Source organism: Musa acuminata, chromosome BXJ3-6, assembly GCF_036884655.1.
Source record: "Musa acuminata AAA Group cultivar baxijiao chromosome BXJ3-6, Cavendish_Baxijiao_AAA, whole genome shotgun sequence".
In the NCBI taxonomy this organism is placed as follows: domain Eukaryota; kingdom Viridiplantae; phylum Streptophyta; class Magnoliopsida; order Zingiberales; family Musaceae; genus Musa; species Musa acuminata.
This window is the reverse complement of record NC_088354.1, coordinates 1,891,023-1,918,065: the sequence shown is the minus strand read 5'-3', so window position 1 is coordinate 1,918,065 and position 27,043 is coordinate 1,891,023. Positions and strand designations below refer to the sequence as shown.

Genomic DNA, 27,043 nt, shown 5'->3' with positions numbered 1-27,043 from the left:
TTCGTAGTTGGTATAATATTTAATTATTTTATCTTTCGAAAATTCAAACAGTGGTGGGCTCGCTATAATTATGTGTTATCAGCTGGACTAGATACTGGAGCAGCTTTTTTGACAATTATCGTTACTCTTTTCCTTGAAATTCGAGGTGTATATGGACCAAACTGGTGGGGATTGGAGATGGGCGACCATTGCCCTTTAGCTCATTGTCCGACAGCACCGGGAGTTATCGTCGAAGGTTGTCCTGTGATCAAATAGAAAAAAAAAATCATTAAATTTGTTGGAAGAATATTATTATTTATGGGAAACATGAAGTGCTAATTTGCCTTGTTTTAGTTACAGTAGTCTCTCTACTTAATTCAAATTATACCATACCCAGCATTTGCTATGGTACTACTATTGCTCGTCTCGAATGGGAGATAACCTGTTTACATTTATTTCACGATACATTCTGTCTCAATGTTGAGCCAAGCATGATAGGCCTACGCTTCAAGATGAAAATTGTATACGAAGCATGATACCATATTATAATTGCATGCACTCTCTATTGTGCAATTTTATATCTTTATGGATTACTTTTTCTCTCAAAGAAATATAAATGTTAGAAATGAAACTCGTTGGAATCAAATTGAAACTTGGGGTGAACACCTTTCGTAAAAGGTTTTGTAGTGCGTAAATACTGATTTTAGTAGCACTTATATTCTTTAAAAATTCTCGTAAAATGTTCCTTCTTATGTGAAAAAATTATTTTACCTCTATCTATCTTTTATTGGATTTGTCGCATATGTACTACATCGCATTACCTCCCTTCATCGCTCCTATCTCCAAACCTTGTTAGCTCTTGTCGAACCTATCTTTGTCTTCGTGGACTGATGGGGATATAAACAGGAATAACCTTTGTATAGGAACAAATACTAGAAGACCAAAATACGCAGCGGAATAAAATGGAAACACAATCAAACAGAACATCAAGATATACGTGGAAAACCCCTTCAATGTGAAGGGTAAAAAACCACGGGGCAAACTAGAGATAATCCACTATGAGAATAATGAATGTACAAATCTCAATCTCTTGCCCAAAACCCTAGCAACAACCACAAGAGAATAACTGGGATACAAAGATCACGTCACTGCCCACAATATCTAAAACCTCCCAAGTAATCACAGCAAGAGCCTACTGTAGATTTGATCTAACCTGAGATGAGAACACTGCTAGATGATTGAGAACAGTCTCTCTGCGTTGTCCTTGTCTTCTTTCCTTTCTTTATTTCCTTTTCTGCGCATCTAAAATGCAGCCACCACACCCCTCTAATTTTAATTAGGGTTAGATTAAGAGGGGGTGTGGGTTGTGGGCTGATAAAACCCACATGGGCTGAATATGGGCCATCAGCCCAACATGGACCCCATTGCCCAAGACTTGTCTTTGCATGTCTTGCTCGCGTCGTTCTTACTCGTCTTTGCATGTCTTGCTCTCATTGTTCTTGCTTGTAGCATGACGATTGCTAGCCGTATTGCCTTAACTTCTCCTCCCCTCTACTTGTTGTGCTCGCCCTTGTTTCCACCGGCTCCGCTAGCCCTCATTGGATTCTCCTGCCAGTGTGGACAGAGTGACAAAAGATAATGACATACCTGAAAAGCGAATCACCAAATGAGTCCAGTGACAAATGACGCCGATGTAGAACACAAGGGTGCAGTGACACTCCATTGACACGTCGAGAGCCTTGCCTCATAACAAAGCCTAGAGCGTTGGGTTATAACGATCCTGTGCCTCCTGCTGAAGAAATGAAGCCCAACCAGTCTTTGTTTGCCCGAGGTTGACGTCCGAGTCTATGGCCAACCCCGTTTTGGAGGTATCATTGTTTCTCTGTCATGCTTGTCCTGCATCTTTCCCTCATTGTATGTTATTGTACCGATGAAAAGCCTTATGTCTCATAAGAAAAATAGATTGTATCATTAGATATGTTTGGTGGACTACATATACTTCTCTAGATGACGCTACAAGGGGAAGTTTTTGCTTTAGATCCGTGCAGCTTTGCTTGGGATTAAGTTTTGGAGTAATCTATGGTCTGTAGTAGTTTCTCAGTAGTGATGGCCTATCAAACTTTCAACTTATAATTGTGTGTTATCAATCTTTCCTTGTAATTAATAAATCATCTGTGGCACTCAGGAAAATTAACCATCAACTTCGCTCACGTACAAGCCTGTAGAAATACTGATCATAGTGGTGCAATTATCAGGTAGGAGAAGCGGAGGAAGCTCACGTACGGTTTGCACTTGGTTGAAGGGAAGCAAGGCCGGGCTCAAGCAGGTGAATGCCAATGAGATTGGGTTGTTCGCCATATTTGACTGCCGTTCCGGCGGTGACGTAGCGAGCTACCTTCGCAATAAATCACTTGTTCGACAACATCATCAACCAAGTATAGGATCGATCACGTCCTGATTGCTCTTTGATCTTTTGTTCCCATGCAAAATGAAAATAAATAATAAATAAATAAATAAATAAATATGGATGTCTTCTGTGAAGCTTTCATTTGGTGGTGTGGAATGGAATGGAGTTTGCGAGCACGATTGCTTGCTCGGCCATGAGCCCAATGCTGCATGCATGCAAACATTATCTTCTTTGTGAAAAGAAGAATTCGATTTTTTTTAAAAAATTAAGTGATTAATAATTAAAAAAAATCAGATAGTCAAAGTGAACTAACATATTTCATCAGATAATCACTGATGAAATCTGCCAGCCAAAAGAGTCGTTGGCAACGACAACCACCAGTGTAAACATACAGAGATCACTGGCCGATAAATTGACCCGATTAGTTCTTTGCCGAAAGTGTAGGTTCCTCCTTATAACTCTTCTTGGTTGACGTGAAGAGCAAGCGTTACGAGCAAGACGAATGAAGCTTTAGGAAAAGGTTGTGCGCTACGAGCAACTCAATCTTCGAGCGATGAAGCTTAGTTTGGGAGTTGGGTATTCTCTTCTGCTGGGTAGCTTTCTAGTTGCGCCTTCGAGTTGCGTTGATGGCCCTATACAACGAGTCTATATCGGGGGTATTCCGGCTCGACCTCTCCGATGCTTAAGTCAGGAAAACAGAAAAGGAAGAATATGATTATACTAACAACGAATTAAAGGAGTAAAGAGTCTCTTTTGCTTGCTTACCCTGACTTAGTTTGGGGCATGGCTTTTATACTAAGGCGTTGGGTAGAGCGGACAAATCTCTGTCAAGACTTCCCTTACTCAGCATGGCGAAAACATTTAATGTAGGTAGCTTGCCAACATGTGTTCCTAGGGGCAACGTCCGGGGACTATCAGAATGACGCCTTCAGTCAGACTTTCTTACTTTTTCGAGTCAAGCAAGGCATTGTCCTCCTATTGTTTGTCAATAAGGGAAGGTCGGTGAAGACAGACCATGCTGTCTATTATTAGTACAAAGATATGACTTCTATTGATGTATAAGTCGGGAGTGGGTTATGTGGGCCATTTCCAAAACCTAAAGCAGACAGTGTGACTCTTGGTTCTCGTGTCTTTGTTTTTAGATGTTGTCTTTTAGCCTACATGGCGGAGGGAGATAATAGTGCATGGTATTATCCCTATCAACCAGAATGTTGGGAGTATAAAATTATATTTTTTTTCAGAAGATTAGATAATAAATCTTTGGCTACTGTGAGAACCAAATTGCAAATTTGCTTCCACTGGTTGGATACTCAGTCACCACCCAAACAGTTCTGAAGACCGATTCTTAGTTTAGATTTGTTTCGCAGAATAGTTAGAAAGAAAAAATCTATAAGCTGTGACCACTTGATAGATCTATGACTTCTGCTCAGTTGCTTGATTTTGATGTGGAACTGGATGCAGTTGTCGACTCAAAAGAATAATGGATCCATCTACGTTACTTCCAATCTTGATTGATACCTCTCATCTCGGTGGATACAGATGAAACAATTGTTCATCCAGGTTAATCAACTGTTTTGAGTTTGAATATAATGAATGTCTCAAGAATGAAATCTCGCATGGAGATCTACACTTGCATAAATCTAAAGAGATGTATTTGACCACTTGATTGCTCCTCAAGCCAGGAGTTGACCTTCTTCTCAAGTTATATACTCGGATCTCCACTCAATACAATATCCTTTGGGGATTTTTTTTGCCTTTTCCGCGAAACAATTGATCGGAGAGAGATCGAAGTCATTGATGGAAGAGGATTCCTCCACACTAGCAATTAGTATGGGCCGATCGATGGATTAAATCCCTTCGCTATGAATGAGGAGTCGGAATCGACTTAATGGGGCGAGGATTCCGATCGAGACGGAAGAAAAGAATGAGTAGGTCAACCAAAGAAGCTACGCATCGAAGATGTGCATATCCATGCTTCGCTTCGTTCGACGGGGGATATCAAAGTTGACTTCCATTGATCTTCCACATGGCCGGCTAGTTTAAGACTAGTCTACCACTCTCTAATCTAATCACCTCTCGAGAAATCTAGCAGTCAAGATGAACCTCGTCAAAGGCCGCGTTAATGCCCGAAAAATGATCGCACATATATAATTTATCCGCTCGAAAAGTGTTTTCTAGGCTGAGATCGGACGTCATGATCTGCGCCGTTCTTGTTTCCCCTCTCGCATGGATCCCTCGTCCTCCTCTACACCGTCAACCCGCTTGGTTTGGCTTTGACTTTTCCTTCTTTTCCTTCTGCTGTTCACAAAGCAACAAACGAAAGAAAAAGAAATCATACGGATGGGAATACATCACATGTTCTACGGACCGCCGATTCCCTTTCTCATTATCCACTTACAACCCATCGAGGAGAATCTTCTGCCACAGGTTGTCATCCAGCAAGTCAACGCACGTAGGCTTCACTGTACAACTGGTAAACCCCATTGATTAAGAGAAGAACATTGTGTTGCAGTCTCACTTTATTAATAGCCATGCGAAAAATGCACTTGGGATTAATTCTCCACTCCATAATAAATTTAGTGAAGCAAAGTCATCGGTAGAGTCGCTCGATTAAGAATCTCACCATCATGTTGAGTCGACCACTGTGGATAAGAGCGTGTTAGGATCAACGATGAACAGAGCTCAAGCTGCAAGAAAGAGCGTGAAGAAACGGTCAGTCTCGCTCTCTCCAACTCATCATCATCATCACCTTCCCGTTTTGCCCTCCTTCCCTACCTCTATATTTTGATGACTGATGCAGGCCCCGTTTCTTTTACTCCTCCTCCTCCTCCTCCTCCTCCTCCTTCTTCTTCTTCTTCTTCTTCTTCTTCTTCTTCTTCTTCTCAGACAAGGCAAAAGGGTTCCTCGTTCTTTTCTGTCTTGTCCTCTTCTCAAAATTCTGTGCTGCCAAAGAAGCCTTAATTCCATTCCTTCCATTAAAATACGAGTTCATGGAGAGCGCAAGCACGCAGCAACCGGTGAGTGAGTCCTCTGATGAACAATCGATTAGTTTCATCCTGATCTGCTACCAATTATTTTACATGTTCCTTCTTCGTGCGGTTTCAGGATTTTGATCCATCACGAGCAGTCCCTAGAGATTTCCCATCGAAAGAGGAGCAGAAGGTGCAAGTTCCGGCGATGGCCGATGACGATGATGACAACAAGAGGAAGATCGTAGTGAAGTCCGATGACAGCTTCGTGGCTCTCGACATCGCAGAACTCGTCGCTGCAACCGATCAGCGGGATCCTACTGCGAGCCCACGAGTCCCGGTAACCCTCTTTCCTCGTTCTCGATCTTTCACGGTGCTGATTCAAACTATCGAAAGTTGGCTTCCTTTGATAAACCAGAAGCTTGTGATGAAGAGCCTCTCAAGAAACGGATCGCAGCGAAGCGGTGGCGGCGGCGGAGGAGGAGGAGGTGCAGCCGTCTCCGCCATAGGTGAGTCGCCATACTCCTCCTCATCGACCCTAAACTTGCCACTAAACAACAATAACGATACGCGCAGGTGGGCCCAGCGGAAGGGATAAGCCGCCTGCGTCGGCACACGTGGCCGTCGAAGGGGAAGCCGCCAGAGGCAGGTGCAGGCGAGCGGCCGGCTGCCGGCGTCCGTCGCTCTGGCGCGACCCCAGAAGAGTCCTATTCGTCTTCGCCTCCTTGTAAGCGTCTTTTAATTTTCTTTTTCTATTAATTTATTTTCTCGTGTTATTTTGGGATATCGTTATTACGGTTACGAGATGGCCAACGATGTTTTGTTTTGTGTGCCGTTATAATTCATTTTATCGGGAAACGTTATATACGTATATTTATATTAACTATGATTAGTGGTAGCGGTAGGTGCCCTGAAATAGTGGGACGGGCGGTCCCACGGGACCATCAGGTGGGTCCACCCCGATCACGCGATGGCGGACGGTGACACTATGGTGGGCCAGGCACATGGCGATCGATTGGAGCCGTTCGATTCGCTCAACACGCAACAGCGTCTTTTGAATGAAACGCCGCCACATCTTTTCATGTTCATCTTTTTGACTTGGACCGATTTGATATCTTTCAGCATGCGTTTTAGTATGCGACGAGATTACCTCCTCCTGTGGTAATTGTTGTTGTTGATGGTGGTGACGTTGATAGCATGGAGAATTCTCTCGTGTTCTTCGTGTTTCCGGTCCTGCTTGTGGAAGAAACGGATATCTGGAAGAAACGAGAGGGGAGGGGGTTTTATTTGATTTTGGATCGAGTGTTACACCTCAATGATGGTTTCTTTTTTCTTTCCCTGATTTTATTTGATGATTGGTAGTGTAGAAACAGGGAGATGAAATTGATGACTCAGAAGCTGGTTTTAAACGTGCAGGTCGTGCATGGGAACACTGATACTGCTCTATTTCACGCTCTCCATGGGCAGCATGACGACCACCGGCGATGCCGATTCCAGATGATGTATCATTTTGGCGCACGCTTCAAACCCCACTGACTGTTAGAAGAGAGACAAATGTTTGATTCCAGTCATGATCGAATCCTTTTGTATTCCAATATGTTGAATGATGGAACGAATAAGAAAAAGAGCACACAAAGAGAATACTTGGATGGTAAGACAATGATGCACCGAGACAGCTATATACTAATCTTAGCCTGTAGTAGTGCATAGAAACGAACTTTATCTCTGTCGATGGGTTTGATGCATATATAATAACTTGATGCTTCCCTTCCACTAAATCAATTTCCGAGCTTTGCCTTTAGATCAGAAGGCACAGTGTCGGAGGCATCTCGAGGATTCAAAACTTCACATTAGTTTAACATACACACACACACTAGCATTGTATACAATTGCCAATCACAAACAGTAGACTGCAAAGATGAATTCTCCTGTAAATTTCCTATATACTTTCGAATGCTTGCAAAGCTTCATGCAAATTTGTTACCAGACCAGAATATAAATTTGTTCCCTCAGGTTAGCATCCTCACAGTGGAGGTGCATTGGGAAGAAGAACACTACTCGAGCAAAAGAAGCAAAATGTCCTCAGACAGACTAACAGATGAATGGAAGATTCCTGTCCTCTATATAATTTCAGCTGGGACAAAACATACAAACTGGTACAAGGATGCCAAAATAAAATAAAAAAAAGTACAAGATGGAGAACAAGGGATGAATTAATCAAAGACTTTCTTTCCATCTGAATGCAATGGAAAAAAAAAGGACAATAAAAAAAGAAAAAAAATTCCTAGAAAAATCGGTGTTACAATCACAGATTCAACCTCGTCATATGAATTATCTATTCATGTCCAAATTCGAATGGTCCACTTCATCTCATGTTTCCCGAGAACACAACAAACCTGCATATTGACTAGTTATCAATACAAAAATGTTATAAATACTCCCAATGCCTATATGTAATCCGATCATTATAAAACCTTCAAAAGGAAAATGTAGTAACTCAAGTAATGGTGGCAAGTAACAGATCTCCATTTCAGCACTAGAATCAACGGAGATCAACAAAGCATAAATGATTTTCAAGTATAGTATAGTATAGTGTGTGTGTATATATATATACAAAAACCATGGATTACTTTTTGCTATTTGTCGGAATATATACAGATAATTACAAACTCATTCTAGTACCGTTTGGAAATGCGTGGCATCAAACACTTTTGTCTTCTGTCATGGTACATTCTGACTACAACAGCTGCAGTTTCTTCGATTGCTTTCCCAGTGACCTCTGTAATAAAAAGGCAAGCAATGTAATCATCAAGATCAACAATGTGAACTAGTCAGAGTGACGGTGAGTAATGAGCACTTACCGATCACCGGCCAAGTCGGGTTCTGTGTGAAGATTTTATTGGCATACTCCAACTCCGCCCTCACATGGTCCATCTCCGAATAATTGCTTCTCGTTTCACTGCCAAAACCAAGACTTTTGGCCCTTGCCTTTCTAATGGTCTGCAGAATAACTGGATTGATTGTTAATCCAAAGATCTTCTCTTGATTTATTTCAAAGAGGGTCTTCGGCAAGTCCACACCCATAACTATCGGCACATTTGCCACCTTATATCCCTTTTGAGCTAGATATATGGACAAGGGTGTCTTCCCAGTGCGCGAAACACCGACAAGGACAATATGGGCACGATCAAGGTTTTGCGGCTTAGCTCCATCATCTTGTTTGATAGTGAAATCTATAGCCTCAATACGTTTGAAGTATTCTGCACTAAGTGGAGCACTTCTGCCTGCAGCACCTCGAGGTAACCCAGAAGGAGCAACATCAAGATGGGTAGCAATGGCCTCAGTTATGGGTCGAAGTATATCGGCCGATGAGACACCCCAGACTTTGCAGGCATCCTTTGCATATTCTGCCATGTCAGGATCAGCAAGGGTATAAAGGAGCAAAGCACCTTCTTTGGCAGCTTGCTTTATAATCTCCATCAGTCTATCCATATCTTCAACCTGAAGAAAATTAGTGGCAATGAGGACATTTAGCAAACTGTCTATGATCAAGCATACATATCAAATGGGTAATAATTCGTTATGCTAAGAAAGAAGCTCAGACTTATATCTAGGATACTAGCTCCTGTTGATGCTTGGTTTTTTAAAGCTTCATTTTAGGTTAAAAACCAGTCAAACTTATGGTGCAAACCATTATTTCCTTGTCCCAATGGACATGAAAAAAAACCTAGAAAGATCTGTAGTAGGTTGCAAATCCATCATTAAAACTAGTACAGCACCATCTGCATCATATCTACTATGAAGTCTCCAAATTCTTCATATGATTCAACTTTCCATCAAATCTGATATACAGTCAGTAAAAACTGGAACATTCAAAAAGTGAAATTGAATGTATATGCCGTTCCAAGTTCATTATTATCCTTTTGTACTCTAAATGTAAATAATTAAAGCTGGTAAATTAACCTCTAAGCAATTTTACATGTCAGGCAACCTACACCATGTTTCTGTTGACTTAAAACTTCCCTCTACCGAATGCAGATGGAAACATACTGTCAACATATTCTACGGAAACTCAAAAATATAGGACAACAAAAGAATACAGCATAAACACTAAAGAAACTGCCTTAACCAAACTACATGAACATCATGATTACAATGAAGCGGACTCATAACGATGCAGAACTTTCACAGTCTCGAGATGCTGAAGGCATATCACAACTTTAACAATACAGAAACTAATCTACAAAAACATGTTGCTTCCTGCAGCTACAATCAAGTGTATGTGCTGCTGCCTTACACCGAAATCAGCGACGGAAGAGCATCGATGTTGCTGACCCCAAATAGTTCGGATGACATGTTGTTGTGTAACCAAAAATATGGGGTCTTGATAGTGAGAATTCTTGGACATGAATTATTCATTTAATTTTCTGATTAGAGAATCTAGATTATAAAAGAGTAAGATTCTCAAGAAGAGAGGATCCATGGTGGACCCCAGACCACCTTGATCCCATAAGGGAATAGAGAGATAGATCCACAATGAAACTCACCTGAATCATCCCATATATCCTCCTAAGAAGTTTGGTTCCAAATGGAAATTTGAGCAACAGCAAGTAAAAGAAGGTATCCAGCGATAACTGAACACAGTTATCCTTCGTATATGTAGTAACCCCACGTAGGATAAGGCATGGGTTCCAAATACGCCATGTTCCAATACCACATACCAGCCCAGCCAATAAAGCCACAGGGCTGTAGATGAAGTCTGTACTCCATGACATCTGAAGCAGTTAACATTGTTAAGTCCAAGTTCACAAAGCTCCCCAACCAGTCACTGATTTCTACATTGTGATAAACTCGATTTAGCTTCAGAGCATCATATAATCTTTTTTACCCCTCTCCAACATTTGTAAAAGAACAAACATAATTATAGACCTAAACTCGACACTAACAAGGTTTTAAACTCTAGCTCATACAGCATCCAATCATCCTCCCTAACCCATAGTCTAGGCCATCTATGGTTCTCAAAGACCAGGCAAGACAACATCTCAAACATCCATTCCAAATATTCCAGTGAATTCCCAACGAGCTTCTCTCAGGAAATTGTAAGCATGAAACCAACCAGTCCACATGCCAATTGTCTATACAAGGAAAACCAATTGAGCAAACACCATCAATAACAAATGACTCATGCCTTGTGGAAAGTTTGAAATGTCTATCACAAAGATCAAAACTTGCGCTCAGTCTTCCATTGTTAGCACCGCCATCTCATGAAAACTCCTCCTCGCCATACTAAGATACCATCTTATCACAAAGAGAACAGTCAGCCCGATAAACTTACACCAACACATCCTGGCCTCTCAAACTCAGGTCTCAGCTTTGCAAATTTCAGAAAGCAGCCTCTTTCAAATCAATGCAATGCAACATCGAAGGGTAAAATTCTCGTTGCCCTAAAGAATTCATACTATAATATATGAAACTCGAATAACATATCCTCTCGTCTAAGTTAATATGAATGCATATGGAGGACGAAAAGACGAACATACCCCAGAAAAGAGGTGCGTATTGACGGGGCAGATGCGGTCGACCAGGCAGTGCTCGAATTGGCCCAGGGCCGCGTTGACGGAGTGCTCCGCCGTCCACCCCGTGCCATCCGACACCATGTAGATAGCCTTCCCCTCCATCAGTTCGCTCTCGTCGTCCTCGCCATCGCCCTCTATTCCCTCCCCCGCCACGGCTGGCCGGACGCCCGCCTCGGAGGGAGGAGACGAGGGCGGCGGCGCCGGCGAGGATGGGGGCGCGGTCTTCTTCCGCAAGGCCGGCCAGTCGATCCGCCGGCCCGAGCGGATGGACCGGGCCCGCGACCACCGATTTAGCTGGGTGCTCACTCGCCGAGGCGCTGGCTCCCTCTCTGGTTCAACTGCCCGGTCCGGCTCCTCTTGAACGAGACAGGAACGGGGGGATCTCCTCTTGGAGTTATGCCGGGGACTCCATGTGGCGGGGGAGGAGGAGGAGGAGGAGTGACGCGGCAGGAACAAGGGAGCGGGAGGAAGACTCGACTGCAACATATTTCGCCGTGGGTTTTCCTCTTCTCGGTGACGACGATGGCGCTCTTTTGAAGGCTCCGGGCCTCGGTCGGTAGGGGATGATCGGTGGGCCCCGCAAGGGTTGATTTGAATGGACGTGGATTAGGTGCGCCTGAGATGATTCGCCTCACAAGGCGACACGTGCACCCTGTCGCATGCTGGTGGCAGTCCGCTGTTGAGCGGTGGATCGAGGTCGGAGCTGCCGTTCGTCGACGACCGCACAGAATACACATTCCTATCTCCGTCCTTGTGATTGGCCATTTAACATTGCATTAGCCTCCGGAGAGCGAGTCGAAGTGCGGAGAACAGCTGTCTGAAGTCCAATACTGTGTGTGCTGATACAGCGGCTGAGGAGGCGGAAATCGGAATCGATGGGTTCGTTGGCGCCTGTTTTCGTCACGGGATTCCAACTTCATCGGCTGCCGACGAGGTTTCGAGTCTCACAATATGGGGTGGGTTGTCGCGTCTCTTCGGTCATGCCTCACTCCTATGGATCATCCGTAGTTGTCCCATTTACTTCTATCCTGACTCGCGCTAGTTTCATGCACGATCTAAAATTAAGCAACTAGAGAATAATTCGATGGTACTAAGGATTTGATTGCTCAATACTGTTTCAAACTTTGATGGGTCCATGGGCCGGTCTTGGCCCGTGAATGTCTACGTTCGGCCTCAACTGGCCCACTTATGGGTCTACCAATTGACCACGGCGGGGGCCACCAGAACCAAGCCGGCTCGACCGTTCCCGCGATAAAGCGAACCGAACCGGCATAAGCTCGATTGGTTCGATTGAGGAAACCGTGGATGGGTTCAAAGTAAAGGTGGGGAGAAGGAAGACCCGCGATTCCGTCGACGCGGAGCCCTAAGTCAGACGGAATGGCGGCTTCCCAGATGCCGATGGCCACCTCCCTCCTCATCCTCCTGCTGGTGATGCTGGGCGGCGCCGCCTCTTCCCCGTCGGGCGAGGATCTGGTTGCGGAGTTGGAGACCCTCCGATCGCAATCGCAATCCGGCGTGATCCACCTCGACGACCGCTTGGTTTCGCGCTTCCTAACCTCCGCCGCCGCCCCCCGACCTTACTCCCTTCTTATCTTCTTCGATGCCGCCCAGCTCCGCTCTAAGCCCGAACTCCACCTCCCCCACCTCCACTCCGAGTTCGCCCTCCTCTCCACCTCCTTCGCCGCCCATCACCGCAAAGACGACGCCTCTTCCTCCTCCTCCAGTACCCACCGCCTCTTCTTCTGCGACGTCGAGTTCGGGGAGTCGCAGCACTCCTTCGGCCTCTTCGGAGTCTCCAGCCTCCCCCACGCCCGCCTCGTCCCCGCCTCTGCCCGCTCCCTCCGCGATGATTCCATCCCCATGGACCAGTCCGACTTCTCCCGCGGCGCAGAGTCCATGGCCGACTTCGTCGAGGCGAAAGCCAAGATCCCCCTCGGCGGACCCATCCTCCGCCCGCCCCCCATCTCCCCCCGCCAGGCTCTCTTCCTCCTCGCCGCCCTCCTCATATCTGCTCCCTTCCTTATCCGCCGCGTCCTCGCTGGCGACACCCTCATCCACGACCGCCGCCTGTGGATGGCCCTTGCCCTCTTCGTCTACTTCTTCGGCGTCTCCGGCACGATGCACAACATCATTCGCAACATGCCCATGTTCTTGCCGGACCGCAACAACCCCGACCGGCTCATCTTCTTCTTCCAGGGATCTGGGATGCAGCTTGGCGCCGAAGGCTTTGCGGTCGGGTTCTTATACATGGTTGTAGGGCTGGTGCTAGCTTTTGCGACACACGCGCTGGCCGGATGGAAGAGCGTATCCGCACAGAGGGGGTTCATGCTCGTTGGCATGCTGGTGGCGTACTGGGCTGTGAGCAAGGTGATCTATTTGGATAACTGGAAGACTGGCTACAGCATCCACGCCTTTTGGCCAAATAGTTGGAGGTGATCGGAGATCAAGTGAGTGGTCCACTTTCATCTTTCTTGAGACAATTTACTCTGTTTTGTCCTGGGAGGTATCTTATTTTCGTTCTAATTGTTGTTATTTACGTCTCTGTTTCTGTTTCTCTGCTGGATTTTTGAATCTTGAATATGGTTCTTAGGTTATTCTGCAAAAATATTTCTCATGCCTTCTACTCTTCATATAATATTTATGGTTTAATCTTTTTGTTCCATCTTTGGCTGATTGATCAGCTCAAAGCAACTCGAAGATCAGTTTGTGCCTGGAAGTATTTGGCTACTGTTTCATGACTTTTATGTTAGGCAAATGTAGTACAACTGAAGGAACTTTAAGTTGAGGCAAATGCAATACAATTGAAGAAAATTCCCTAGCATTGTCCACCTTTTAAGGTTTAAACAACTGTCACAAGAAAGGTTAGAAAGAGTTGATATAGTTGGGCACATAAATAAGGTGGTTGCAAGCTCTCATTGGTGCTACAGTTAGGGAGCATGCTTGGTAAGATAAGGTTGTTAATGTTAGAGTTTTTACGTAAGATCTAAGGATTTTTTGCTTCAACAAATGGTATCTTTCATCTCATGATGCCTTGGAGCATATTTGTTCTTCTGGCTGCAGGTCATCTCAACTTTTGAATTCTGAATGTTCAGAAGTCGCATTGAAATATTTGCTTGTCCCCAAGTTTTGGATCAAGCAATTGGTTAGAGGAAGAGTAAGAATAATAAGAAATTGTCATTCATTACTGCTATGTTGTAAAGGGAGTGTCTTGTCAAATTGGTTAACATAACAGTTAATGTTCGATGATTAGAAACATAAATTATTTTGGTATCATGACTTATTAGTTTGCTTCATGATTTTTGGTAAATCTTTGCACCCTTTCTATGAGGGTGAGCCTTGTTTTCGTGGTTATATGCTCTACTGTAACCAGGTGCCAAGGTTCAAGTCATCTAAAAATCTTACCATCTGACCCTCCTATACCTTGCATTTGACAGAACATTGTGCTTTTTTTTGTATGATTCTTATCGCATCAACTTTATCCAGAAATGTTAGAGTGTGCCAGATGGATATATTCTGGTTAATAAGGAAAAAGAAGCTTGATCTTGATAAAATTGTTTTTGAGTTATTATTGTTTATGGGTAACATATATGATCTGATGTTGTACCTAACAAAGAAAAAGTTACATTTAGGAAAATAAGGCAAAAGAAGCTTGATCTTGATAAAAGTGCATTCGAGTTATTATTGTTTATGTGTGACTTATATGATCTGATGTTGTACCTAATGAAGAAAAAGTTACCATACTAGGGATCTCAACCATCACAACATCATTACATTAAGAATGCTAAGCAGTATTTTGACAGCCTAGATTCTGAAAGAAAGATTTAATTATCAAAATATGGTACATATAACTCGTGCTGTAGTAGGTTAGGATATGAAGGGAAGTCATAAATAAGTTATTTGAATTGTGGACCAAAAATATTAAAGAATGCATAGAATGTAAACATTTAAGAACCAAATGGTTTCAGGGTGCATGTAATAGTTATTTTCACAATGACATATTTGTCATCATATACACTAGAAACATTTAGAATTAAGGAAGTGTTATCCAGAGGTTTGTGAGGGTTGACAAAACTTTAACAAACAGAAACACACGTGAGAGATGTGATGCTTGGATCTAATAAGATAATTGGTAGCATCTTTTTTTTTTCTTTTTTGTTAATTGTATATGGTCGATACACTAAACTGAACTGACAGGATTGGGATCTTGAGCCTATATGATCTGGTTCCAATACAAATCTGGTGTGGACAAGATATTTTATTTAAGAATTTTATGTCTCCATATGTATATATGTATGTATGTATATATGTACATGAACTAACCCAGTAACTTGATTGATAATATTGTTTGATATTGAACATTGATTTAGTCCATTGCAAACTAATATATCTGCATAATCGTGTCATACAGAAAAGTATGTGAGTATAATATCCAATTTTTCTAATCTGATAACATGTATTATAAACTAGAAAATAGAACCTAAGTCAAACCCCTAAAGTCTCCAGTCACATTCAACAGTTTTGTCTTCTTCCTTCTCTTCTTTTTAGCATTCACCATTTCTACTTATCAATCCTCCAACTCCTCCCTCTAGTCTAGTCATTTCATCTTTATCAATTCTAAGATGACTGGATTCATTTGATTGTGATGCAGTATTGCAGTGATAAACGGGCACCAATTTACTAACAAATGATGCTTGGTCATGTTTGTGGTGTTGCTTGCATATCCAGTCAGTAGGCCTTATTGCGTAGGCAATATGTAGTCTAAATTTGGTTTACCACATTCAGATTGAGAACCATTCATGCAGTTATATAGATTGGGTGTTCTAGGTTATTTTAAGAGGTGGACCATTTAGACTGAGATTGTATTAGATTTCTGTATTGATGATAGTTTAGAATTCCGCATATCACCTCTTTTTCTCCAGTCCGCTTATTGTTCTGGCGTATCTAATCCACCTTGTCCATCTTTTCTCCTCACTCCTTTGCCAACATTCCCTTTCCCCAGCCCCCACCCCCCACCTCTTTCATTTATCCTCTTTTACTTATCATACGGTGACCATAACATGAGATGTCTTTCATTGGGTTATCTATATTTGTGATGGCCCAAGAAACCAATCTAAAAGTCTTCCCTCAAGTTTTCTTTTTAGATTTTATTCAAACCTTTCCTGATTTAATTCATTTCCAATTCAATAGAGTCTCCATATCTTCAAAAATCTGGATTCTTTTTTTAGGGTTCAGCGCAAGGACTGTATATGCACACACATCATGCACTATACGGAACCTTGATCTTGCACATACTACTTCCAACCGCTATGGTGTATTAAATTACCATCTGTCTGCCATATTTAAGGTCAAAGACCATCATCTATTATATTAATCACATCACAAGGCATCCCATTCCTTTTTTTTTTATGCCTTTTATCATTGCACTCTTCCTCATTTTTATCGACTTTCTCTTGCTTTAACTGGAAGCAGATTTTTTGGCAGCCTCTCTTGTTGTCATACATCTAGGTGATGGTGATAATTGCTGGCATGATTTCTGTATCAGTTGATACCTATGTATATACTAGATCTGATATTAAGTTCACATGGCATGATGTCATAATGGAATTGCTTCCGCCTACGTCAGGGCTCGATTGTTTTTCCCATTCTTTCTTCCAGAACTTAAATATAGTAAAAGATATATCTGATGTCGCCACATAAAGCGAAGATACCACGTTAATTTGTACAAACCTAACAAGACCCTGGCCTTCAAAAATTACTTTAGTTGTCTGAACCATACACCAGTTTTGACCACTCTTTAACTCTAGCTTGATTGCATCAACTTCGTTCTTTCACAATCATACTTTGTTTCTGTTAAACACATATAAGCCTCTGACATTTGTTTCTGATGTTTTGCAGGAAATTAGTCGACAGAAATATGGCGCCTCACAATCCGACAGTTCCCACACTGTAATAAGAGGAACTTGATCGCCTATTGTTGAGGTCATTATCATAGAATCAGTGTTGAAATGTGACAGAGTACGTTATTTGTGCAAGCATACAGCATCGAACTTGTTTTGACTGTCATCATATTTTTGCTGACGAACCGAACAAATGTTGGATTTAAGATTTATAATATTTTCATTCAATCCATGGCAGGTAATCGTCACTCATCAGTTTATATTAAATAGTTTTTAGCTAAAATGTCAGTTGAAATTGCCCTTCGTTCTTGTATCATATGTCTGGTGCATTACATTAAATATCACGGACTTGCACCCTCTTTGAATGAAATCACAGGAGAAGGTTTCTCAGCTCAAACTTGAAGACGCTACTGCAACTTGAGACCGGCCACGGCATGGACTCTGAAGCCCATACCGAACAAATGAATTCATCTTCCCCGCAGCTCATGCCTCGGAATCCACTGTCCCCGAGAAACAACCCCCTCCCCCCCGGATCTCCAGGCCTGGAAGATGTTCATCGGGTTTCAGCACAACGAGATATTGGTGTCCACGTCCGGGGCGGTGATCACCGACGGCACCGATTTCCCGGCCCACGTCGGCAACGGCACCACCCTGGCCGGATTCCCCCAGACCGACCTCATGAACGCCATCGACACCGCGGGGGGCTTGTCGCAGATCCGCATGGAGATCAAGATGACGGGCACGCAGTTTGGCGTGAAGCCACCGGGGACCCCCATGCCCAGGACGATAAACCTGCAGAACGATGGGTTCAAATGCCCTTCACCCACTCGAAAAGGTATGAATACTACGTCGATCTGCGATGAGCAACGTCGAAATCTGTCGTAGCTTCTCGTGCTATCCATCCATAACTCTCTTTGTTCAGGGAGTCAAATGTACGTCTGCTGCGTAAAGAACCCCAAGTTCAAGGCCAAAAAGACGGCCAAGAACCTATTCCTACTGCTGCAGGAACGGCACCCTTCTCCCCTCCACCATGAACTCCAGCCAATCCAAGGCCATCTTCCAGCTCCAAGGCCGTCTTCTACCCTCCCCAGAGTTGGAAGATCAATGGCATGCTCAACCCGCATTACATCTGCGGCCCTCCCATCAGAGTCAGCCCCATGGAGTTCCCAGATTCCAACGGTCTCATGTCGGAGACGGAATCGGTCGCTAGTTGGCAAGTGGCCTGCAACATCTCCCGGCCCGAGAGCAAGGCTTCCCGATGCTGCGTCACCTACTCCTCCTTCTACAATGCCTCCGTCGTCCCCTGCAACACCTGCGCGTGCGGCTGCGACGATGGCGTCGCATGCGATCCCGACGCGCCCGCGCTGCTTCTCCCCCTGGAGGCGCTTCTCATCCCCTTCGACAACCGAACGGCGAAGGCCAAAGCTTGGGCCAAGCTGAAGCACCACCACGTCCCGAACCCACTGCCTTGCTGCGACAACTGCGGCGTCAGCATCAACGGGCACATCGTCTCCAACTACAGGAACGGATGGACGGCGAGGATCACCCTGTTCAACAGGAAGGGCTACACCTTCAAGGATTGGTTCGTGGCGGTGGAAATGGACAAAGCTTATCTCAGCTTCCAGAAGGCGTCTGATAGGGGTAATAATGACATGACGTGTCACGACGTCGGCCCCACCTGGGCGCCACTCTATCCGAGAAGGAGGGCAATAATGTTGACTCGACATGCGCTGACGTCATCCGCTCTCAGACCACGAGTTCGTTGTTGTCTGACCCCGCACGCTTGACCAAGGCAGAGGACGACGACGACCGAAGCTCGGCCATACCCTGCGGCAGTTCGGTTCTCCACGCAACGTCTATAACAACGTCATACGCCATCAGAGGTACGATCCTGCCCCCCACAGGCAAGCACATCAGGTAACACTAAATCACCCTATAAATACCCCCGAGTTCTAAACGAAGGGGGAGAGACTTATCTGACTTGATCGTCAGAGGGGTCGGGCCGAGCTTCCGACCCGGCCTGTGTGCAGGAACAAGGGCGAGGTCGCACCTTCCCGGCACCGCGAGGAGGCTTCGCCCCGCACGCAACGTCCGCAACACCTTCAACGGCACAAAGCTGGAAGGTCCAGGGAGGATCAACAAGACGGTCTTCTGTCGGGGACTGGAGGGTCTGAATTATCTGACAGCAGGGACGGACGGCAAGAACCTCACCGTGGATCCAAGAGTGCCGGGCAAGCAGCAGTCGGTGATCTCCTTCACGAAGAAGGGAACGCCAGGGATCAACATCATGAAGGGGGAGGGTTTCCCCACGAGGCTATACTTCGACGGAGAAGAATGCGCGCTCACCGACGAGATCCCGTAGCGTTAGCCATGTAGCAGCTGCTTTCCTAGTGCTCGTGGCCATTCTGTCAACAATGTGATGGATCGATTGCCTTCGAAGGGGCGCAATTAGTTGACGAGTGATAGCTTTCAGTTTTCTGTAAACTAATGTTAGATTTGATTCAGTCGGAGGATGGCCAGCCTCCTGACAAAAACGTAGTTACACAAAGATACTGCAACATCTTAAGGAGAGAAGTCAAAGAAATAAATGGATCGTGCAAATGTTAAACAGCAGCATCCATCCTTTCCTCAGATGACAGAAATCCAACAGCATTCAGAACTACTCTCGCTGCTCGTTTCTAAAACATTACAAGTTTCTAAGGTGAAATGCAGCAGATCAGAAGAGGGACGTACCCTTGCCCTTTTTGTCTCCACCAATCTCAAAATGTTTGCATCTCTGAAAAGAAAACATTCAAATGGTTTCTTAAGAAATCAGATGCAGACCTTGAAACTGATGAAACTTGGAACATCAAAACAAACCTTTATGGGATGCTGTGAGTAATGCTTGCAACTCTGGCATTGCAGCTTCAACACAATTTTCTTTGTCGTTTTTGCCTGCAATTCAAAGATTAACATTAGTCACGTACATCTAATACAGAAATACAGGACATTTACATGACCGACAAATTATTATCTTACAAGTGAATGACAACTTAAAGTTCACAACACAACCAATCCATCAAGAATGTTTCATTTGTGCCGTGTATCCCAAATGCAAGAGCCATCTATTAGAAAAGAAAGCCTTGGCAACAAGAGCCGCTACACAATGCCCAGAAGTTTCGAGCAATCATATGGGGATACCAAATGCAAGAACCAGCACACAACAACATATGGGGATACCTTCTTGTGGAAAACAGGTTTCGTCTGTCCACCATAACCTGACTGTTTCCTGTCGTAACGACGCTTCCCTTGAACGGAAAGACTATCTTTCCCCTTCTTGTATTGTGTAACCTTATGCAGAGTATGCTTCCTGCATGCCTTGTTCTTACAATAGGTCTTCTTTGTCTTTGGAACATTCACCTGAATTAAGCATAAACAAACAACAGCGAAAACTAATAATTAACATACCAAAGAAAATTTAGGAGTACAAATAAATGCTAGGCAGTGATTTAAAAAGCGTTAGGCGCCAAAAGACGCCAAGGTCCAAAAACGCCCGAGGCGAAACGAGACGTTAAAATATAAAAATATATAATATAATTAATAAATATAATTATTTAAAATTTTAAATAAAAATATGCTATTAAATTAAGAAAATCTATTAACAGTATTGAAAATTAATCATTTCAAATAAACTTAATATTAACAGTATACTGTATACTGAGCCTGCTAATTGAGAAACGAGGAAGCAACGACGAGCGACGACAGCGGCAGCAACGAGTAATGGTAGTGGCAGCGGGAAAGGGAGCGGGAGCGACGACAGCGACGAGTAATGGTAGTGGCAGCGGGAAAGGGAGCGGGAGCGACGACAGCGACGAGCGGCGACATCGGCAGCGGGAGAAGGAGCGACGGGAGGCGCGAGTGACGATAGAGGCAGCATTTGCGAGCAGCAACAACGGCGACAGGAGCGACGAGCAGCGGGAGGTGCGAGCGGCGACAGTGGCGAGCGACGACAACGGCAGCGTTTGCGAGCAGCGACAACGGCGAGCAGCGAGATCGGGATCGGGAGTGGCAGCGACAGCGGGTTAGGGTTGGGTAAGGGTTATATTGGTTTAGTTGGTTCAATTGAACCAACTAACCAACTGAACCAAAACCGAACCAGACCTAAAATCCTGGTTCGGTCGCCTTGGTTTACCCAGGCGCTTGCCCGAAGCGCCCAACGCCTGGGCTCGGGCGAGCGCCCAGGCGGCGCCTGTTTGAAGCGCCCCGCCTGGGAGATTAGCAAGGCGCTCGAACCTCGCCTCGCCTGAGCGCCTAGGCGAGCGCCCGAGCGCCTTTTGCAATCACTGATGCTAGGAACAAAATATTTTCCTGTCAATATCTTTTTTTCTAATTCATGATAATAATATGCAGCTCAATTTTTTTACAATGTTAAATGGGGTTAAGAAGAGTGGCTAATATGTATTGATCCAAAAGATGTTTAAACACTTACAACTATTGATGTCAACACAAATCTCAAATTACTGTGCCTACACAGAGTGTCACCCTCTACAGGTATTTAAAGCTTAAGCAATAGTCACTATACAACAAACTTATCAATCTGACATACGTAATATTTTGGTCTGATGATATGATATGCAAGATCAGAAAAGCCTAACTGAAAAAACACTTGTGTTCAGGATCACATTCCTAATGATCTAGTGACACTTTCAACCCAATTTTTATGTAAAGTAGGACTCTAATTAGTCATACAAGCGAGAGTAAGACCATCCAAGTAAGAAAATAATCCAAGATCACTTGAAAAAAGAAATAGTTCATAATATGGCTCACTTTGAGCCAAATCCTTGAATAAAATTCTTAAATATACAGAAAACAAATATTGGAAGCATCAACCTTTTCCTATAATCAATGTAAAACTAATCAATCTTTTAGAATACTTTTTGTTAAATTTTTATATCTAGGGACATATAAAGAGATAAACATACTGAATGCTACATTTATGAATATATTTGTGAACACCACATATATATGAATGTATACAAGCATGACAAAATTTTAGGCTAGGGGCATGAATCAAGGCAATATTACCCATCAGAACCTCAGGGGGCCCCAAGGGCATCCATGCACTGAGACCGTCAAATAGGTCCCCTATTACTCAATACTTAGATCAACCATGCTCAAAACATGATAAGCTTCGGTCAAATTTTTACTTGCTGTAAATAAATAAATTTGACATCTCAGCTGAACCATGACATCGTCATTCATTCATGCCTTTCGAATTTTTAAAATCATAAACAACAACATTCATTTATGCCTTTCTTCCACTAATTTGATCCAACTAGGGATCTTAAAGTAGGAAACATTTACAGAAGACATCACTTGACAAATTCCCTATACAGCAATAAACATATCAATACCCTGCGTAGATCTGCCATTGCAAATCACTTTCAACAGTTTGGCCATTCAAAAAAAATTATCATACAAAACCTAAAGAACAAGTGCAATATCATACAAAGTTTAAACCAAAATGCAGAGTTGGCCATTTAACTTCATTTCAATTAAATTGCTCCCAGTTCACGAACTTTCCACGAATTCTTGACAGCAGATAAAAATCTTCCTAAATCCAAAAAGGAATTACAAGGAACCCTACAAATATTAATACAATTATCACTGACCTTCAAGCAAGAAAAATATAGAAATCGCTAAAATTTACAACTAAAATTGTCCACCAACGATTCAAAAGAATTGCTCAGACACACTTCCTTTTTCTCCCACACAATCCAAACCCTAAGAAAGACAAACAATCACAAGTACCATATCCTTACTCCCAGCAGCGAAGTGCGACTTTCGATCCAACAAAAAACCAGAAAAGATCGATCTTCTTTTTTCTTTTTTTCCAATTGGAGCAGGATAACAACAACATCAGCAGGACAGAAAAAAAATGGATCTAAAAAGTTTCTTGCATGCGGTAGAAACTAGCCTAGGTTATAGATCGAGAGGGCATACTACCATGGTTGCAGTTTACGGCTAGGGTTTCCGCTCCTCCGCCGGCCAATAGCGATGTGTGTCCAGCGTCCGCTGCGGAGGTTGCTCCTTATATACGAGGACAGAAAGTTTTAGAATTAGGGTTTCTTGAAATATAATATTCCGGTAATACCCTCAAGAATTATCGTTCACTTAAAACAAATTAAAGGGCTAATTAAAGATTATCTCTAAATATTAACTATCATTAACATTCTTATCCTTACTCTTTCAAAAATTATATTAGAATATCTATACTTACTAAAATAAAATATTTAATCTCTTTTTTTCTCACGTCATTGATTTTATTGACGAAAATATCACATATATTATCACATACAAAAATTAAAATTAAAATAAGATTAAAAAAATAATTTTATAACATTATTATTATCGTTGTTAATTTCTCTTTCTATAACTTCTTGAAAGCGTTTTCTTTCTCTAACTTTATTTTCTCTTCTAACTTCAATAGATAATGAGGTGACAAAATCACAAGAGAGATTCGTTTTATCGAGTGTTTCATTTCATTTCTCATCAAAACTTTTAAGACATAAAAAAAGTAAAAAAATTGAATAGCACTGTCTCACTTTATTTATCAACAAAACCCTTCTCTATCTTCCTTGACTTTTAATCTTATAAAATTATCTTTTTAATCTTTTTTTAACATTATCGTTTTACACGTGATAGCAACATATTTTCGTAAATAGAGACACAACGTAAGAAAAAATAAGATTAAATATAAAGATCCTTATATAACTTTTAAAAATATTAAAATCAAGATATTAAAGATAACTAATAAATTAAAGTGTATTCAGTTTTACAAATTTAGTCCTAGCTTGTCATGCACTTCTTCTGTTCAATCCTTTTTTTAAGGCTAAAATAGTGTTAATTTATATTAGCCCCAAAAGAGTCTGGCAGCAAGATCTTCTATTTCATATAAATAGATTGCTTTATTTTACAAAAAAAATATAGTTTTTCAACTTGCAATAAAAAAGTCAAGTCCTAGTTTTCTGAGATCAAAATGAGACTTGTAAATCCTCAATTTTTATAATTTCTATAAATCATAATTAAAGTTTGTCAACTTCTAGATGTCTGTAAATGTATACATACATAGCAGTGCTTTCACTTCTAGCATAATTTACCTTGACTGCTCATGAAGAAAAAAGAGGTCCAAGTGTTGATCTAAAAATGTTCAGCAGTTCTTATATACAATCTGGCACTTGCAATACAAAAAAGTCAAAACAAAATGAGAAGGCTAAAAGTCAATAATAGGCTCTCCAATAGTCAGATTTCTTTCCAGCGACCATGGCAAATTGAAGAGCTTGGCTGCCACAAACTTGAAAATCTTGTTCACATTTATGTTGTGAGTAGCACTTGAAAAAAATAGCGTTGCTTTCATCGCTCTTGCATATGCTCTCGCCTGCATAATTAACAAGACAAAACAGGTTTACTCCATCCATTTCAACACCAAATAATACAAAATGAGCATCTCATGGAGAAATAGTTAATGCTAAAAAAGTCCCTGTTTCTGGTTATGCCATCAGCTAACCACAAGGGTCAGATTTTAAATTGAAATGAATTATAAATTTATTGCCTGTTTTCTAAGTCTTCCTTTGTGTTTTGTCCATCCCATCTGGAAATGGATGCCATTTAGGACACTATTTCAAGGTTATATTCGATCATGTCATCAATCAAAAGCAGCTATCACCTCAGAATTCAGGGCAAGCATAATGGAAATGGTGCTCTATGAATCAAAAGTTGATTCATGTGAACCCGACGCAAAGGAGTATCACAATTATCCCCATGGATGGATGACCCAATATAAAGAATATCGTTACAGCTCTATTTTACTGATTTAGAAGCCTCAAAATGCCAGAGATAAATAATTGAACAGGGTTTGAGATCGCTTTAGACAAGTGCTGGTTCTTATGGTTCATGTTCTGACTCTTAGTCATGATCTCCAATCTAGGTTCCAAGACAACCAAACGAGGGCATTGTCCCCGATCTCTTTAATTTTGAATCGAGTATTCTGCGTGAAAAAGGTACCACCCACCATAAAAACACCCTTAGAATGACAATTGCACACACTAAATCTTGAAACTCACTGAGACCCTACTTTAGTGTTTGGATCAGCTGATAGTACATAATGAAAGCGGACACATGAAAGAAAGGTGTCACATGGACTCCACAAAAAGCTATCCCACTCCTTTTATCTCATGACATGTTTGAAAGACAGCTGGTCTAAGTTGGCCATCTTTAGATCTAGGAGTGTAAAGAACTAAATGATCTACAGATTACAGATCACACATGCAAGGCGCTCGATCCAGGGCAAGCTTTTGCTCGGGTATACATGGTCTCTAAGTTTCAGTTACACTCGGTTGCATCATAAAATCTATCTTTGGAGCATTATTTGGTTGTGGTTTTAGGTGATCCACCAAAACCTCTCTGAAGTAACATGTCTATATGCTTGCAAACTATAAAACCAAATCAGCTTCATCTTTCCTAGTGTTCTATTTCATGCCTCATCCCTTCAAAGAACATATGGATCAATTATTATTCCATGTTGAATGAGCAACCTATACCATAATGGGTGGATGAAGTGAGACAAGTCTAAATCCTAAAGTTGTTAAACAGCAAGACACATGGACACATCAGAAGTACCAGTGTGTAGAGATTCAATGTATCGAGTTATAATGCATATAAGAAGCTAGCTAAACCTAAATGACTCAGCTAGGCAATTCCTTTTAGAAAACTTTATATAAACAGCAATACAATGAAAAAACATAAAGGTCGATTACCTGATTCACGATCGTCCATTGCATTTCAACAGGAAGCTGGGCAAAGTCATCAAATTTGGTACCTATTAAGATAGGAATCGCCGTCTGAATGAAGCAGAAGCACACAATAAATTTAATATGGTCAGATTAAAAAGACAATGAAAGTTCACCAAAAATCAATAATTGCATTATCATGCTTAGTGAGAAACAAGAACAGGAAACAGATCTGCACCTTATTCCATTTTCTTGCCCTTTGGTACCAGCCAATGGCACTGCAAAAGAGGGCACAGAGAAATAGAGCCATCAGTTGGAGGTCAAAAGCTTAAGAGTCAGTATTCATTAATATTCTTCTTATGAGTTCATGTGACAATTCACAAAGTTTTGACCTTTGAAGCAGTTCATCGCATGGTGTTTCACCCACAAATAGAACAATTAAAGGGAAATCGGAGACCCCAAAATAAGAGACATGGAAAATTGTTGCAGTGATAGAAAAGAAAATTACTGACTTGTTTAGGGTAGAACGATTGGTGAGATCAAACAATACAAGAATTGCCACAGCATCTTGACAAGCTGCAGGAACGCGGTCGAGAAATTGGTCATCACCTGCAATTATCCAGATGGAGAAATCTCTCAAGACACGGAACGTGGGCTGGAATCCCAATCTAACAAAGGCTGTAAGAGCGCGGAGAACAAAGCTCGAATTTAGGTCTTGGTTACCTCCAACATCCCAAATGCTGAACGCAATCCTCGCTCCCCGAACAAATAGAACCTTGTCCATCGTATTCAATCCTGCCGTGTGCAGCTCCCTCTGTTCCTCCAGATCCCCCACATACTTGATCTGCCACCACCGAACGCAACGAGATCTCATCAATAGGAAGCACACGATTCAATTGGATGCACCTATCGTACCAGGAAGCTAGTTTTCCCCGTGTGGCGGTCACCAAGGAGGCCGATCTTCAAGGTCACCAGGTCAGAATCCCCCTCATCGTCCGCGCACAGCGCCGCACGCCCCACGGCGGCGGTCGGCTTCCCGTCCTTCTCCGCCACGAGATGAGATGGCGGGACGCACGCCTTGAGCCGGCGGTACCGGCCGCGGCTGCCGAGCGAGGAGCAGTACAGAAGGTGGTCCCAGACGGCGCGGAGGAAGCGGCGGAGGAAGGCGATCCCGAGGAAGCGAGCCCAGCCGAGGCGGGTCATGGTTCGGCGGCTACGGACGGCTGGAGGCCTCGTTCGGCCATCAACAGAGGCGAGGAGCCAAAGACGCGTGGGGTGGTGTTATTTCTAGCGATGCTAATTAGCTTCATTATATACCCATGCAACGACAATATATCTCTATTCGTCGCTCGCGCGTCCAATTCGGCCGTCGCCTTACAATAATGACGCGCGGGTACCTTCCCGACGGCAAGAACAACGGTCGGAAGTAACGCTGCACCGTTGTGTT

The 27,043-nt window shown here is 42.9% G+C and overlaps 5 protein-coding genes and 1 pseudogene across 6 annotated transcripts; 3 read left to right on the top strand and 3 right to left on the bottom strand.

The window, feature by feature from the left end:
• The first annotated feature begins 5,001 nt into the window (after positions 1–5,001).
• LOC135639342 (uncharacterized) lies at positions 5,002–7,137 on the top strand. The gene is made up of 5 exons (XM_065153064.1): positions 5,002–5,403; positions 5,492–5,695; positions 5,774–5,864; positions 5,932–6,082; positions 6,772–7,137. Exons 1-5 carry the CDS (start codon positions 5,377–5,379, stop codon positions 6,854–6,856), a joined length of 558 nt encoding a protein of 185 aa, XP_065009136.1. The 5' UTR covers positions 5,002–5,376; the 3' UTR covers positions 6,857–7,137.
• Positions 7,138–7,454: 317 nt separating this feature from the next.
• LOC135581721 (probable pyruvate, phosphate dikinase regulatory protein, chloroplastic) lies at positions 7,455–11,698 on the bottom strand. Of its 2 annotated transcripts, XM_065153062.1 has the most exons (4): positions 10,896–11,698; positions 8,217–8,856; positions 8,038–8,134; positions 7,455–7,751 (listed from the first exon to the last, which is right to left on the bottom strand). In XM_065153062.1, the coding sequence occupies exons 1-4, from the start codon at positions 11,415–11,417 to the stop codon at positions 7,721–7,723; spliced, it is 1,290 nt and encodes a 429-aa protein (XP_065009134.1). In that variant the 5' UTR covers positions 11,418–11,698; the 3' UTR covers positions 7,455–7,720. The 2 variants fall into 2 exon arrangements, with proteins under 2 accessions (XP_065009134.1, XP_065009135.1); XM_065153063.1 differs by lacking the exon at positions 7,455–7,751 and having other exon boundaries at positions 7,861–8,134; positions 10,896–11,697.
• Positions 11,699–12,224: 526 nt separating this feature from the next.
• LOC103986572 (probable dolichyl-diphosphooligosaccharide--protein glycosyltransferase subunit 3B) lies at positions 12,225–17,060 on the top strand. Its single transcript, XM_009404590.3, has 2 exons — positions 12,225–13,378; positions 16,827–17,060. The coding sequence occupies exon 1, from the start codon at positions 12,309–12,311 to the stop codon at positions 13,365–13,367; it is 1,059 nt and encodes a 352-aa protein (XP_009402865.2). The 5' UTR covers positions 12,225–12,308; the 3' UTR covers positions 13,368–13,378; positions 16,827–17,060.
• Positions 17,061–17,377: 317 nt separating this feature from the next.
• On the top strand, positions 17,378–19,393 carry LOC135640687 (COBRA-like protein 10; annotated as a pseudogene).
• Positions 19,391–22,917, bottom strand: LOC103986571 (large ribosomal subunit protein eL42). The gene is made up of 4 exons (XM_009404589.3): positions 22,814–22,917; positions 20,048–20,227; positions 19,688–19,762; positions 19,391–19,604 (listed from the first exon to the last, which is right to left on the bottom strand). The coding sequence occupies exons 1-4, from the start codon at positions 22,814–22,816 to the stop codon at positions 19,545–19,547; spliced, it is 318 nt and encodes a 105-aa protein (XP_009402864.1). The 5' UTR covers positions 22,817–22,917; the 3' UTR covers positions 19,391–19,544.
• A 1,062-nt stretch (positions 22,918–23,979) lies between these two features.
• On the bottom strand, positions 23,980–26,995 carry LOC135640387 (septum-promoting GTP-binding protein 1-like). Its single transcript, XM_065154768.1, has 6 exons — positions 26,512–26,995; positions 26,320–26,440; positions 26,109–26,205; positions 25,835–25,874; positions 25,624–25,707; positions 23,980–24,245 (listed from the first exon to the last, which is right to left on the bottom strand). Exons 1-6 carry the CDS (start codon positions 26,797–26,799, stop codon positions 24,081–24,083), a joined length of 795 nt encoding a protein of 264 aa, XP_065010840.1. The 5' UTR covers positions 26,800–26,995; the 3' UTR covers positions 23,980–24,080.
• Positions 26,996–27,043: the final 48 nt, after the last annotated feature.

Bases quoted from the DNA above. Each gene is read 5' to 3' on its own strand.
- LOC135581721 (XM_065153062.1), bottom strand. From the start codon at position 11,417: ATGTTGCAGTCGAGTCTTCCTCCCGCTCCCTTGTTCCTGCCGCGTCAC. The intron at 8,135-8,216 runs GTAAGTGCTCAT...TTTTTATTACAG, and splicing joins CCCGACTTGGCCGGTGATCG to AGGTCACTGGGAAAGCAATC. The intron at 7,752-8,037 runs GTACTAGAATGA...GTCAATATGCAG, and splicing joins ATGCCACGCATTTCCAAACG to GTTTGTTGTGTTCTCGGGAA.
- LOC135639342 (XM_065153064.1), top strand. From the start codon at position 5,377: ATGGAGAGCGCAAGCACGCAGCAACCG. The intron at 5,404-5,491 runs GTGAGTGAGTCC...GTGCGGTTTCAG, and splicing joins GCGCAAGCACGCAGCAACCG to GATTTTGATCCATCACGAGC. The intron at 5,865-5,931 runs GTGAGTCGCCAT...CGATACGCGCAG, and splicing joins TGCAGCCGTCTCCGCCATAG to GTGGGCCCAGCGGAAGGGAT.
- LOC135640387 (XM_065154768.1), bottom strand. From the start codon at position 26,799: ATGACCCGCCTCGGCTGGGCTCGCTTCCTCGGGATCGCCTTCCTCCGC. The intron at 26,441-26,511 runs GTACGATAGGTG...CGGTGGTGGCAG, and splicing joins CGGGGAAAACTAGCTTCCTG to ATCAAGTATGTGGGGGATCT. The intron at 25,875-26,108 runs GTCAGTAATTTT...CCTCTTTTGCAG, and splicing joins AATCGTTCTACCCTAAACAA to TGCCATTGGCTGGTACCAAA.
- LOC103986571 (XM_009404589.3), bottom strand. The intron at 19,763-20,047 runs GTATCCCCATAT...TTTGAATTGCAG, and splicing joins AACCTGTTTTCCACAAGAAG to GCAAAAACGACAAAGAAAAT. The intron at 19,605-19,687 runs GTTTGTTTTGAT...TTTTCTTTTCAG, and splicing joins ACTCACAGCATCCCATAAAG to AGATGCAAACATTTTGAGAT.
- LOC103986572 (XM_009404590.3), top strand. From the start codon at position 12,309: ATGGCGGCTTCCCAGATGCCGATGGCCACCTCCCTCCTCATCCTCCTG.